We start from the raw sequence: 12,834 nt of genomic DNA on the forward strand, positions 1-12,834 counted from the left end.
CCAAGGACTGTAGCCCACCAGGCTCCTCTGTCCATCGGATTTCCCAGGCAAGAATACTGGAGTGGGTTGCCATTTCCTTCTCCAGGGGATCTTCCCAACCCAGGGATCAAACCGGCATCTCCTGCATTGGCAGGCAGATATTTTACCATTGAGCCACCAGGGAAGCCCCTCCATTTATTGTATTATAGCTAATTGTACATATATCAAACACTGTCTCCTCGCTCATGATCTTCTTGGTTTGTATTTCCTTTCCCTGTATTCTTTGGGCTGTGTCTTATGTATTCCAGAAAGCTGTCACAGAGAATGTGTCTGACACATAGTAAATGCTTGATGGATGTCTGTAGCTTGGAATTTAAAAAGAACATGCATTTCTTACATTTCCATGTAAAAATAATTATTTTAAGTAATGAGGGCTAAACTGAAAATCCTAAGGGTTGGTAGAAGGTAGAAAAGCTATCTCTTAAGCTGTGGTTTTCTGTCCTGATAAAAGAGAAGTCATTAGAGGTAGACTGCTCTGGGAAAACTCTGTGAGTTGTTTAGCTCCTCAAATTAAAGCAAGTATACGTGTATTACTCTTGGAAACTATAAAGTAACCATTACCCTGATTGTAGATGCTTTACACTGAAAAGCAATGCTCCATTTGGATATGCAAATCTTTGGGTGTGGAGAAGGAATCGGCTTTCCCAGACATCAATACAGACAAGAAAAGAACTGTTTCTTCCCTCTGTTGATTTAGACCATATATGTGTCAATATGGGTTTCCCTGATAGCTCAATTGGTAAAGAATTCATCTGCAATGCAGAAGACTCTGGTTTGAATCCTGGATCGGAAAGGTCCCCTGGAGAAGGGATAGGCTACCCACTTCAGTATTCTTGGGCTTCCCTTGTGGCTCAGCTGGTAAAGAATCTGTCTGCAATGCGGGAGACCTGGGTTCAATCCCTGGGTTGAGAAAATCCCCTGGAGAAGGGAAAGGCTACCCACTCCAGTCTTCTGGCCTGGAGAATTCCATGGACTGTATAGTCCATGGGGTTTCAAAGAGACAGACAAGACTGATCGACTTTAACTCTCTCACTCGTGTGTCAATATATTGTTGCTTCTATAGAGATATGGATATACTTGCTTGAGCCCACGATCTAGGAGAACAGAAGCTGAGGTCTAAAGGATACATTAAAGCAAAGACAGGCATGATTCCTACCGCTTCCTGGAGAAACAATTATACATGGTACCAAACTGGCTTTGGTGAGACTCTACCTCCAAAGACTAAGTCAATCTTTGTGAGAAATGCGCTGTTGTTGGACTGCTGTGTTCTAAGGTGATAGCCCAGCTGGGTCAGAGGTCAAGGTCACAGTCCTGGGGCTGGAGAATGGGGTTTCCTCTGAAAGAGCAGATATTCTCATGGTCTGTCATCCAAGGGAGATACTACACCTGGGACAGAAAATGGGCCTTTGAAAGTGGACCTTAAGCTGGATGAAGAGAGTTGTTTTCTTCTCTGAGCTTTACAGTGGTTGGGCCTGGATGCTCCAGACATGGCTAGGGGAACTCTTGATTGAGAGGGGAGCTGCATGGACCCAGACATATGGACCCAGGCTGGAAACTCAACAGTAAGGCAGGCCTGATCTAGTCCACAGGGCTCTGAGAGCAGCCATGTCTTAACCCGTGTTCGTGATGTCCTGGTGAAGAGAGGGCAGTGCCCCTTCCTGCCAAATCCCAAGGCAACGCTGAAGATGGCATTGGCTGGAGAGAGCTCAGTGTCCCAGAACATCAGGGTGTGGGACATCTGAAACAGAGGCAAGAATAGTTCAGTTATTTCAGGAATATGTGGGTGACAGCACCTCTCCTACGGACTCCTCTGTAGTAGAGAAGGGAGGGAAACTCCAAAGAGGGTGGGCTGACATCCTGGTAATTTGAAAGGTGGGAACTCAGAGCTATTGTAGCTGGGGATATTTTGGTGGGGAATTTTATTTTAAATATGACTTCCTTTATAGTTGAAAATTCATGAACACTATGAATCTCTGATTCTCAAGGGCATATAAGGCCTTTTATTGAGCAAACTCTTTCCATTCTGGGTATCCTGCTCAATAGGCTTGAGAAATACAAATGTAAATAAAGTATTCCTCCATTTGACTTTACATGAGCCCTTTCTTTTTTTGTTCCTCTTAGGCTTCGGTTCTTGAGCCTTTTTGTAGAGTCACAGGAGAAACCAGAAACTAGCTGATGGACTCTCACTTTTCTTCCATTATTTTTCCATCCTCTGTTTTCTTCACAAAATGTTCTGCATCAGAGAGTAAGGAAGGGTTTTAAGTTCTTTCTGGATATTATGCATAAGCATTATGAGTATCTGACTGGTCTTTCAATGAGGTGAGCTGACATAATTTTCTTAGGCTAGGCAGAAATGTTACTTAATGCATTGGCATAGCAGCCACAGTCTCATCCCTGTCGATTGTATTTATGGTCATACTTTGAAAAAAGGCTGCATTCAGCTCTGTAGAGTTTTTCTGGATTCATGGTGCTTTGTCTTTTTTATTCTAACAGCTGCTTATTTGCATAACTTGTTAAAGATGCTTTCCTATCATCACACCACTGGTCTTCCTCTAGCTTTTGGGACATTTTTTTCTTGCTTGTGTAGATTTTACATCAAATAGAAACTTTCCCTTCAATAAAAGTTTGCCTGTCTGAAGACTTTCATCATCTTCTCCCAACTACACAACAAAGTTGAACTCTATAGAATATCACTTTGATGCAGCTGACTCATTTGAAAAGACCCTGATGCTGGGAAGGATTGAGGGCAGGGGGAGAAGGGGATGACAGAGGATGAGATGGTTGGATGGCATCGTTGACTCAACGGACATGGGTTTGGGTGGACTCCGGGAACTGATGATGGACAGGGAGGCCTGGCGTGCTGCGGTTCATGGGGTCACAGTGAGTCGGACTCGACTGAGCGACTGAACTGAACCTTTCTGAAATTCTCTGAGTTTCTTCTCTTGGGGTTTAGATGCTGTAAAATATCTATCAATTCCATTTACTTCATTTAAAAACATTTATTGAGTATTAATATTATGCTGCAGGTGCTAGGCTATCTGCTGGAGCTACAAAATAGAAGAGCCTTTATGGACAGACTACTTGGTTTACTGGTTCTAGTTTCTAAACTAATACTTCCAGAATTGCACTAAGAACCTCCTCTCACAGCACCTGAATGCCATTAGGGAGAATGCTACTAATGAGGAGAGCAATCCAAGATACAAAGGAGGACAGGGTGGGTCACATGCAAAAAAAAAGGGGGGGGGATAAATCCTGGAGTCCAAAGATACTAGAGAAGAAGCATATTTTAATGTTTGAACATTTTTCTTGGTTAATGTAGGGCTTTATTATTGTTATGCTATACCTACAAGCAATAACATAATTGAAAATAACAGGAAATTATTGTATTTCATTATTTTTCAATTAATATATTTATTAATGTTCTTTGTTGATTTGATCCTTTTGTAACATTTCCTCCCAAAATCTTTTGGGAGAATACTGTCTCAGTGAAATTTTTGTAAAGAACAAGAAGTCTTTAGATATGAGGTCAGAGAAGGTAGGAGATAATATTTTTCCTTTGTGATGTGAACCTCCTTACACACTCTGCTGTTTTGTTGAGGAAGTACGAAGGCATGATAATTCTAGTTCTAAAGGTGTAGATAAAGGATCCATCGTTTCCTCTGCATTATATCGGCTGAAGGACCATGTCTCAGTCTCTTCCTTTTGTCTTGTGAAAATAAAAGGAGGAGGCAAACGGTGTTTGAGTAGAGGGTTTCTAGGGGTTAAACCCTGGTGCTTCAGCCCCTCTGCGAACCCTGCAGCTTTTACTTAAGCAGCCCCTGTAAAACAGATGTTCTCCAAAATAAAAGGAGTGGAGCAGAGAAGACCGTCCGGCTGTCGTGGGGTACAGCAGCGCAGGTGGGGGCAGCCGCCTGGTCCAGAGCCGAAGGTGCCTGCATTCTCCAGGTGCAGGGACTGTGAGCTCTCAGCGCTCAGGCACCAGAGAGGCGGGAACCGCGGCGTTGCAGAGCGTGCGACTTGGGCCCTGAAGACGAGGCCAAATATATTCCAAACAGCTGACATTGATCAAGACGACTGCCCGCACCTGGCCCGCGGGAGGGAAAAACAGCATCTATCCGAACCGCAGAGAGAAAAGGAGCCTCTGGTTTGGGACGCCAGAGGGCGGGTCTGACTTGGCTGGTCCGACTGCTTTGCCGCGATTGCTTCCCTGGCCTGTCTATCATCGCAGTGTTCTGTTTCTATTGGCTCTTTCTTCTGCCACTCGGTTCCGCCGCGCTGACCCCCATTGGCCTCCCTCCGGCCGAGTCCCCGCCCCACGAGCAGGACACGGGCAGTGGGGCGCGGAGCAGAGCGAGTCCGGCGCCTGCTCTGGGCTGGGGGAAGGCGGTGGCGGAGGAGGAGGAGGAGAAGGAGGAGGAGCCGGGCGGGCAGGAGGCAGCGGCGGCGATCGCGCTGGGGTGATGGTGCAGGTGCTTGGGGCCGGCGCGGAGCTGCCCGGCTGAGGGGCGCCTGGTCCGGGGTCCGCAGCGCCGCCGCGTCCCTCCCGGAGGCGGGCGGGCGGGAAGATGCTGAGCAGGTTGATGAGCGGCAGCAGCAGGAGCCTGGAGCGCGAGTACAGCTGCACCGTGCGGCTGCTGGACGACAGCGAGTACACCTGCACCATCCAGGTCAGTGCCGCGCCGCCCCGCCCCGCCCGCGGGAGACCCTCGTTCCCCGGGTCTGGCCAGCTTGGCCCGCGGCCGCCTCCCGGGGGTCGCCCCAGACCCCAGCGCTTTGTCCGCCGCTGGCTGTGGCGGATGGCCCCGCCGGTGCAGGGCGCCCGAGCCCGGGTCCGGGGTTGGGTACCCGGAGCTCGGCGCCACTGCGGCGTGAGTCCCGGCGTCCTAGACCCCCCAGCTCGTCCCCTACCCTCTCCCGATGTGAGGGCGCCCCATCCTGGCTCCACGAACCCGCCGATGTGGGGAGCACCTTCCGCGGGCGTCCGGAGGGGGGCGGAGAGGGCGGGAGGTTCTTTCCCCTGCCGCCCCGTCGAGGGGCGGGGGGTGGGGGCGCGGTGCAGGCTTTGGCTTTCTGGCCGGGCAAGGACGGCTGGCGGCTTTTCTCCTATCTCTTTGGCTGGAAGGATGATGGTGTATGTCATAATCTCCCCCCCAGCATTTGTGACTCAGAGCTCTCCAAAGGTAGAATTGAACGCGTAGCCCATGCAGAGTGGCCTATTGAAGGGAACCCAGCCCCTTGGGCTTTAAAGACTTAGTCCCTCTCTCCCCCCGACTTTTCGCTCCCCGAATCTTATTCAGCTGGGCAGTTCTGGGGGGCGCGAGGTAAAGATTTAGCAACAAGTCCCGGCGATTTGAGGGTTGACGTTGGCGAGAATCGGTGACTTACAAAAAAAAAAAAAAAGGAAAAAAAACGCCAACAATACGGTAATGCTGCACAGCATTTCTTCGGAACCTGGTGTTTTTGAAGGGATTTTTACAACCTCCTGCTGTGTGGCACGTCAGGAGTAGTAGTCTTGCCCAGGAATGCAGTCGCAGCCCTCTCTCCTCCTTTATAAAGTCAGAAATAGAAACCGCTGACAATGCTCCGGCGTGTAGTTCACAGTCAAGAGGGTCCTGTGCTCACCTGCCCCAAACTGCTCTTTCTGGAGAAGCAAATCGAGTTGGACCCAGAGGGTCTCACCTGATCCCATGCCTCTGCAGCAAAAACCCGAGAGGGCTTCTCATCTCAGATGTGGCAGGCAAGAACTGTCGGCCCGGGTCCTACTCTCTTTGTCTCCCTCCCCGCCTCCCCCCAACCCCCATTAATTATTTTTTTTTGCTGACAATGCTCAATAGCGGAAAATAGCGGTGTGTGAGAAAGACGCTGGATAGTACATGAGAGCAGCTGCTGTCTGCTGACTCCGTGCGCAGCTCTGCCTTCTCTCCACTTTCCTTTTTCTCCCACCTCCAAAACCCAGCTCTAGGCATAAGTGCTGACCTCTGCCAAAGATTTGTGAGGGTAGGGAAAGAGAACAAAATCTCTTTTTCAGGCCCCTTAAATACAGATTAAGCAGTCATAAAGATGCTAGCCATAAAGTGAAAGGATTTTTGTAGTAGAATATGATAGAGAGACGTTGTGTATTATATCCTTACTGAATGAGTGACATGCTACTTTTTGTTTCCATTGTATCTTTATGTGTCATGTACACGTTTTTTGTTTTTGGTGGGAGTGGGGAGAACCAGAGAAAACATGGGTTGAGTTGACATGTTTACTATTTGAATACGTTGTGTAGAGCTTTTAAAATCTTTATTTTAAAGTTTAAAGCATTTACACAATAGCATATCAAGGGCAGTGTGAGATTTAGATTTCATGAGTCTTAAAAATACTTTTGGGGTATACGGTGAAATAAAATTTCTGAGGCAGATTATTAACTTTTGCCAAGATATAAAGTACAAATAGAACACCTCTCCATTTAGTGATAACCTTGTGGTTTTAAGGTATCACAACAAGGCAACTAGTTATTTTTCCTAGTTAGTGGAAAACCCAGTTGGCAGATTGGTGTTATACTTGTGGGTAGTTTTTATTACTGTTGAGGATAATATTTTTAAGTTGAGCAGGAGTTATTGGATTTATGCTTTCTATGTGCTACTGTGGTTATGTTTATTTTCCTGCTGGTCTTAATTTTACATTGTTACAATTTAATATGTTATAAAAATTTAGGCTACTTAAAAATTAAGCCTGGTGTAATATGCCCATACTGTTGTAAGTGTTCACTATCTAGATGTGTCAATGATTGTGCATTGTGTTTCTTTTATGAAAATTTAAAAACACAGGAATTCTAAAGTATATGTATTATTGTCATTCTTTGTTGCTACTACTGTGAATTGCCTTTGCTTTTACTCATGTGAGGAAATGTAGATAAGACTATTTTATGTGAAATTAATATTTTGAGCATATACCTTTTTGAGCATTTAGAGATTGAGCTTTTCTTAGCAACTTTTCCCCCTTGTATATTTCTATTATGTGTGTGTGTGAGAGAGAGAGAGAGAGCACACACATGTGCTTATTTGTCAAACACTGGGCACAGGGTCTCTTTTTTAATCAATGTGAGTCACTTATTAAGTTAAAGCAATATTTACATCATTTAGGAATTACAGTACCATATATTACATTAAAAAATGATGATAGTTTGAACTCCTTTTCCTAAAAGTATTGTATGCCCGTATTTTTCTTGAAAATAAGGTATCTAAATTTCGGTGCTTCTTGAGGTGATCAGAGACCACATAGGGTATTACAGAACCAGAAATGTATCATTGGCTTAGAGTGTTAGTTACATTTGGTAAATTTCAGTTTGTAGGAAATTCTGTCAAAGTGTTGGTCTAGCCTTTTGTATTGCAGCAGTTATACTGATCTGGCATTTATGACGTGATTATTAAAGTAATAAAAATTCCTTATATCCTCTCAGTGAAGGTTGCCACAGTTACCAGGCTGTTCTTTTATTCTTTCTGATATGCAAGTGTATTTGTGGACCATGAGAAATGAGAGTATACATAGAAGGGTTGTAGTATAATTGTCTCCCTGTGAAGAACATTGTTAAGAGTTCCCTGCCAGTTTTGAAGGTCATTGCCTCATAAATGCAAATCTGGTCCATATTTTTCATGTATCTCTTTCACTTAATCACATATTTATTTAGTTACCACATTTACTACCTTACTTTATTATTTTATTTGGGAGAAAATAGGAAAAATGAAAAGGCTACCTAGTATTTTTGAACTCCCCAAATGGAGTCATTTAGGTGCTTAGGCATGTAATATCCTGAAGAATAGATTTTTAAACTATCTTTCAGGTTATAATAGTTTATAAAATATTAAGACTATTGCAGAAATGCCAGTAAAAGTATGTGTCAAAAATATATATTGCCAAGTCAGAAATATTAATCACCTTTTTTGGTTATTGCTGAAAAGTAAAGCTCCCCGAGAAATGAGTCTGATTTTACTGGGAACATACTAAAATAACAACTGATTAAGCAGTTAGGTTAGATTAGTTTTTCCAGTTAAATAAGGTGCAACCATAAATGAAATGTACATGCAGAGGCAGTTCTAAAGTGGAACCAAGATGCAGATTTGATTGTGGCTCAGCCACTTAGTAACTGTGGGACCTGGAGTAAGGAAGGGAATATTGATGGGGAGAACAAACATGTTGATCCTTGCACCTGCCAGGTACTTTGCCTGTATTATTATCTCATTTTCCTCACATCAGTGTTATGGATTGATTATAGACTGACTCACTGTACCAGCTAAAGAAAATGGGATTGTGGATTGATGGGAGAGCCTGTATATGTTGAATGGCTGTGTACTAGTTTCCTGCCAGGTGCTTTGCTTCTACCTTACATCAGCCACTGAGAGGTAGGTGGTATTGTCCTTATTTTACAGGTGAAAATCCCAGATGAAGGAACTTGCTCAAAGCTAGTAGGTGGCTGTACTGTATTTAAACCCCAGTCCTTTTGTTTCTAAATCCCATCTTTGTTCCCTCTCTCCATTCTGACTCCTTAAGGCCCTTCACCTGTCTGTACCTTAATTTCTTCATCTATAAAATGGAAATTTAATACTTACATCACAGTAAAGACAAAGTTACTTGGAAAATTACTGCAAATAATAAACATTTAAATAGACTACTGTACTTACATTGTGCTTCAGTCTATTCAATTCAGAAATAGAGTTGAGAAATGTTTTACTGTTTTAGAAAAATAAATGAACGTAAGCTGTAAGTGCTTTTAAAATGATTGCTGATTATTTTCAATAAAATTGTAAAATCCTATGCTGGCATAAGTGAAATCTTTATTAGAACTCTTCTTTAAAATCAAGAGTTCAGGTTTGCTTTCCTTCTACTCTACAAGGTCTTTGGCTTTAGAGGGACGTTTATTGCTTGAACGGTGGCTTGCCTTTTCTAAGAACTTCTTGGTAAGTGGTATCCTTGGTTTCATTAATGCAAAAGGGATGTTTTTAGAGAATTAGGGTAATTTTATTAACAGAGGAAAACACAGAGCTGTTATATTTTCATGAATATTGGTTTTTTAAAACTTTATTTTAAAAGGTAATTATGCGGTCTCAGGATCTCTGTTATGATAGCAAGTCTTAAAACTAAGTTCCAAAATTAGCTTTCTAGGATCCTGAAAGCACTTGTATTCTGTTTCTTAATTAGTGTATTAAAACATTTATTGTATAAAAGTAATGCAAGTCAGTCTGTTTGATACAGAAGGTGAATTCTAGGCATGTATTTATGCTTTCATCCTTTTTGATTTTGAAGAAGTCCTGTTTAAGGAGGTGTCAGTGTTCATCCAAGAGGAGCAATCACTACAGAAGATTTTACTCAAGGGTATTTGTATGAATTTGCATTTTGTTAAAAGCTTGGAATGAGTATGCTAGATGAGGCGATTCACTTTAGTGTATAATAAAATATAATGTGGTTTTTGAGTCCTCTGTTACATTGTCCAGAGACAACATATCATGTCTGTGATATTAATGTCATACTTAAAAAAAGGAAGTGTTTGCCAAAATAAAACCAGGCAACCTGAAGGCAAAAAAACAGTAATTTTTCATATTTGTAGTGATTTATGTATAGGTCTTAAAATGTGTAACCCAAAACAAGAAGCATGACATTATTTTAGAGGCAATTTACCAATGATATATTAAAATATTTTGGATTATTTTAAGAAATTTATTTTCTGATAGATCACACTTTAGACTAATTTATAAAGGAGAGAGTAAGCAGAGGCTATAAATCCTAAGAATTACAGCACCTAGTTCAGTGCCTTACATAGTTTTAGTTCAGTAAATACTTTTTCTAATTTGTGCTATGGGACTGCTGTGTTAACTAAAACACTTTAAGTTATTATACCTGAAAACAATAAACATTTTCTAACAAATGTATCAATGTAACCCTTTCTGTAGTTTAAACCCATTCCATTTCAAACCATTTTGCTGTGTAGCCCGCCTTTCTGGTGAGAAATACAGTATGTAAATGTGGTATTTTATGAAGCCTGATATTTTGTCGTTACTCTTTGTGGAATTAGTGGGGCTTCAGTCCAAAACCACTATGATTTTTCCCTTTGTCTCTTAGGATGTTAAGCCTTTCAGGTGCCCTCACTTCCCCCATCTCTGCAGGTTTAGAAGGCTTGCACCAAATGAATATGGTGTAGTACAGTGTACATGGATGCAGTACAGTGTACATGAATAGAGGTCTGGTAGAATTAGGATATTGAGTATAGGTATCACCACAGCCACAGCAATCTCCTTTACTCCTTTCCCTGAAGTCAGCGCCACGTAAAACAACCTCCTCACAGTCTCATTTTCTAACCTCTTGCCCGGACAGGAAGTGAACCGTGCTCGCCAATCTGTTTCTAATTATGTCTGTTTCGAGCTGAATTCAGGTTCTCTCTGATGGGCTCGTCTGTAACATTCTGCTGGACTCGGCAGACGCTGTTTCCCGGAGCAGCCTCCTGTGGGTCATTCTTCCTCAGCTGTGCCTAGCCAGAGCTTGTACAAGAGATGGGAATGTCATGGAGGATTGGCAGCAACCTTACAGCTTCTGTATCTCACCTGCATGGTGCTCAGGGAGGAGGGTGCTGCTCTCTCGGAGGCCAAGTGGCAGTTGTTGCTCCTTTGTTTTATGGTCTTGATCCCTGGTGCTCAAGCCAACCCCCTGAATGGTTTTCTCATGCAGTGGAGAAATTTGAAGAGTACTAAAGCATCTCTGTCCAGGTGGCGCTAGTGGTCAAGAACCTGCCTGCTGTTGCAGGGGACGTAGGAGATGCAGGTTCAATCCCTGGGTCGGGAAGATCCCCTAGAGAAGGAAATGGCAACCACTCCAGTATTCTGGCCTGAAGGACTCCATGGACAGAGGAACCTGATGGGCTACAGTCCATGGGGTCTCAAAGAGTCGGACACGACTGAAACAACTTAGCACGCACAAAGCATCTCCATCCTATGTTGTAAAGTGAATGGCATTTCTCCTAAGAAAGCAAAACACCTTGTCATATGTCCATTCTAGCTACTGAAGCAGGCCTTCCATTCTTTTAAGACCCTAAACCGTGGTGGCCAATAGGTCATTTTGAACTTTGGCAGACATTTTACATTTGGATAGAGCCAGAGATAGACTGGGGTGAGCAGTTTCTCTGGGAGGATAATCCCCAGATTTAAATTACAGACCTCTTGCCTCCCAAGGCAACCATGTGATCCTCATTATTGTCAATATTTTGAACAAGATAGGCCCCTTTTTGGTCTTTCACCAATTATAATTGCTATACTATTTTCAGGTGTTTTACTTTTGTGGTCCTTCCAGCTTAATTGTATCATGTCCTAGATTTGGCAGGTAGGAACTTGAAAAGATTCTTAGGTTCAGATTCCCCAGGCTTTTGCTTGCTACTGCCGGACTAAACGTCAACTTGTGTGAATCAAGTCCTCTAAGGAGATCCTTCCGTGCCATGCTCATACAGGCAAAATAATTGGGCCACATGCTTGGCAACCACTGAGTTTGTGTACAATAGCTCCATTCACTTGTCTGCAGAAAACACCCCTTTGACGAGTGATTATAGCTTTCGTCCCCCCCTCCTCTACTTCTGACTCCCTGCATTACCATGACCTCATCTGTTGCTCTGTATTTAGAGGCACTCTGGACCACTCCAGAAATGCTTTAGGACTTGCTCTTATATGTTAAAGATCATTTCAAGTTAGGTAACCACTGCCTTCCCAGGGAAGCCAGGACCCAGGATAAGGACCAAACCTAGCTATCCTTCTACCTTATTTGAGCCGTCTTACTGTGTCACAACTCAGGGTCTCATTTCTTTTTGTAGAAATCGTGAACTTGTTAAAAGTAAGGAGAAATAGAGTGGGTGGTTTAAAGCAATGGTTCTCGAAGTGTGGTTCCTGGATGAGCAGCATCAGTTTCACCTGGGTGCTTGTTAGAAATGCACATTCTTGGCTCCGCTGCAGATCCAGCGAATCAGAAAGTTGGGGGCTGGGGCTTAGCTATTTGTTTTAATAAGTCTTCCAGCTGACACTTAGCTTGCTGAGGATTGAGAATCCCTCCCGGGTCACACAGATATTTAGTAGGGAACATTGGTAAGTATTGTTGATTGATTGGATATTAAAAGTGCAGGAGAAGGAGAAGCCAAGAGTGAATCTCATATTTCTAACTTTCTATTTCTGAATGGCCTTAACTGATTCTCTGACTTTGAAAGGTAAAAGGTTATTTGCAGATATGCATACCCATTTTCAAGTGGGTAGGAGTCTAAAGATGGGTCTTAATTCCAATTTGATGCTCTTATATTATCGGTTATTTTATTATTCATCTTCTCTGACCTACAAACAATATGATTATTTCGTATTTGTATACTGTTTTTCAAAGAAATCTTCACAACTTAAAGCACTAGGGGGACAGGAGTTGTAAAGGTCCCTGTCGTCCAAGGGCTTACAGTCTAGAGAGGGACTGCAAACATGTAAATAGCAAACTATAAAACATCACAAAATTCAGGGCTTATACAAGGTGGTATGCTGTGGCAGTGCAAATGTGGGGGACTTGAGACTAATAAATATTTTTCAAAGGAGGTGAGGTTTGAACTGGGTCATGAAAAGTTGCCAGAAGCAGATAATGGGCTATGGGGATGGGTAAAGGGCATTCCAGGTTGAGGTAGCAGCAGGGTCCCTCTAGGTAGAAAAGCTAAAAGTGTAAAGCCAAATATACTATGTTGATATGGCTTGCTCTGGTACAGTTGAGTTAAACAACAGGAATCTACTTGCCTAGGAAGAATTACTGTCA

At 43.1% G+C, this 12,834-nt stretch overlaps 1 protein-coding gene across 4 annotated transcripts in view; it reads left to right on the plus strand.

The window, feature by feature from the left end:
* Positions 1-3,439: 3,439 nt before the first annotated feature.
* Positions 3,440-12,834, plus strand: part of FRMD5 (FERM domain containing 5) — a 315,270-nt gene continuing 305,875 nt past the window's right edge. For all 4 annotated transcript variants that reach the window (XM_081548308.1, XM_081548305.1, XM_081548307.1 and 1 more), the window contains exon 1: positions 3,440-4,706. In XM_081548308.1, the coding sequence (XP_081404434.1) occupies positions 4,605-4,706 (102 nt within the window). In that variant the 5' untranslated portion in view covers positions 3,440-4,604. The remainder of the gene's footprint in view (positions 4,707-12,834) is intronic.

This window comes from Giraffa tippelskirchi, chromosome 12, assembly GCF_054371585.1.
Source record: "Giraffa tippelskirchi isolate mGirTip1 chromosome 12, T2T-mGirTip1v1.2.pri, whole genome shotgun sequence".
Classification (NCBI taxonomy): Eukaryota; Metazoa; Chordata; class Mammalia; order Artiodactyla; family Giraffidae; genus Giraffa; species Giraffa tippelskirchi.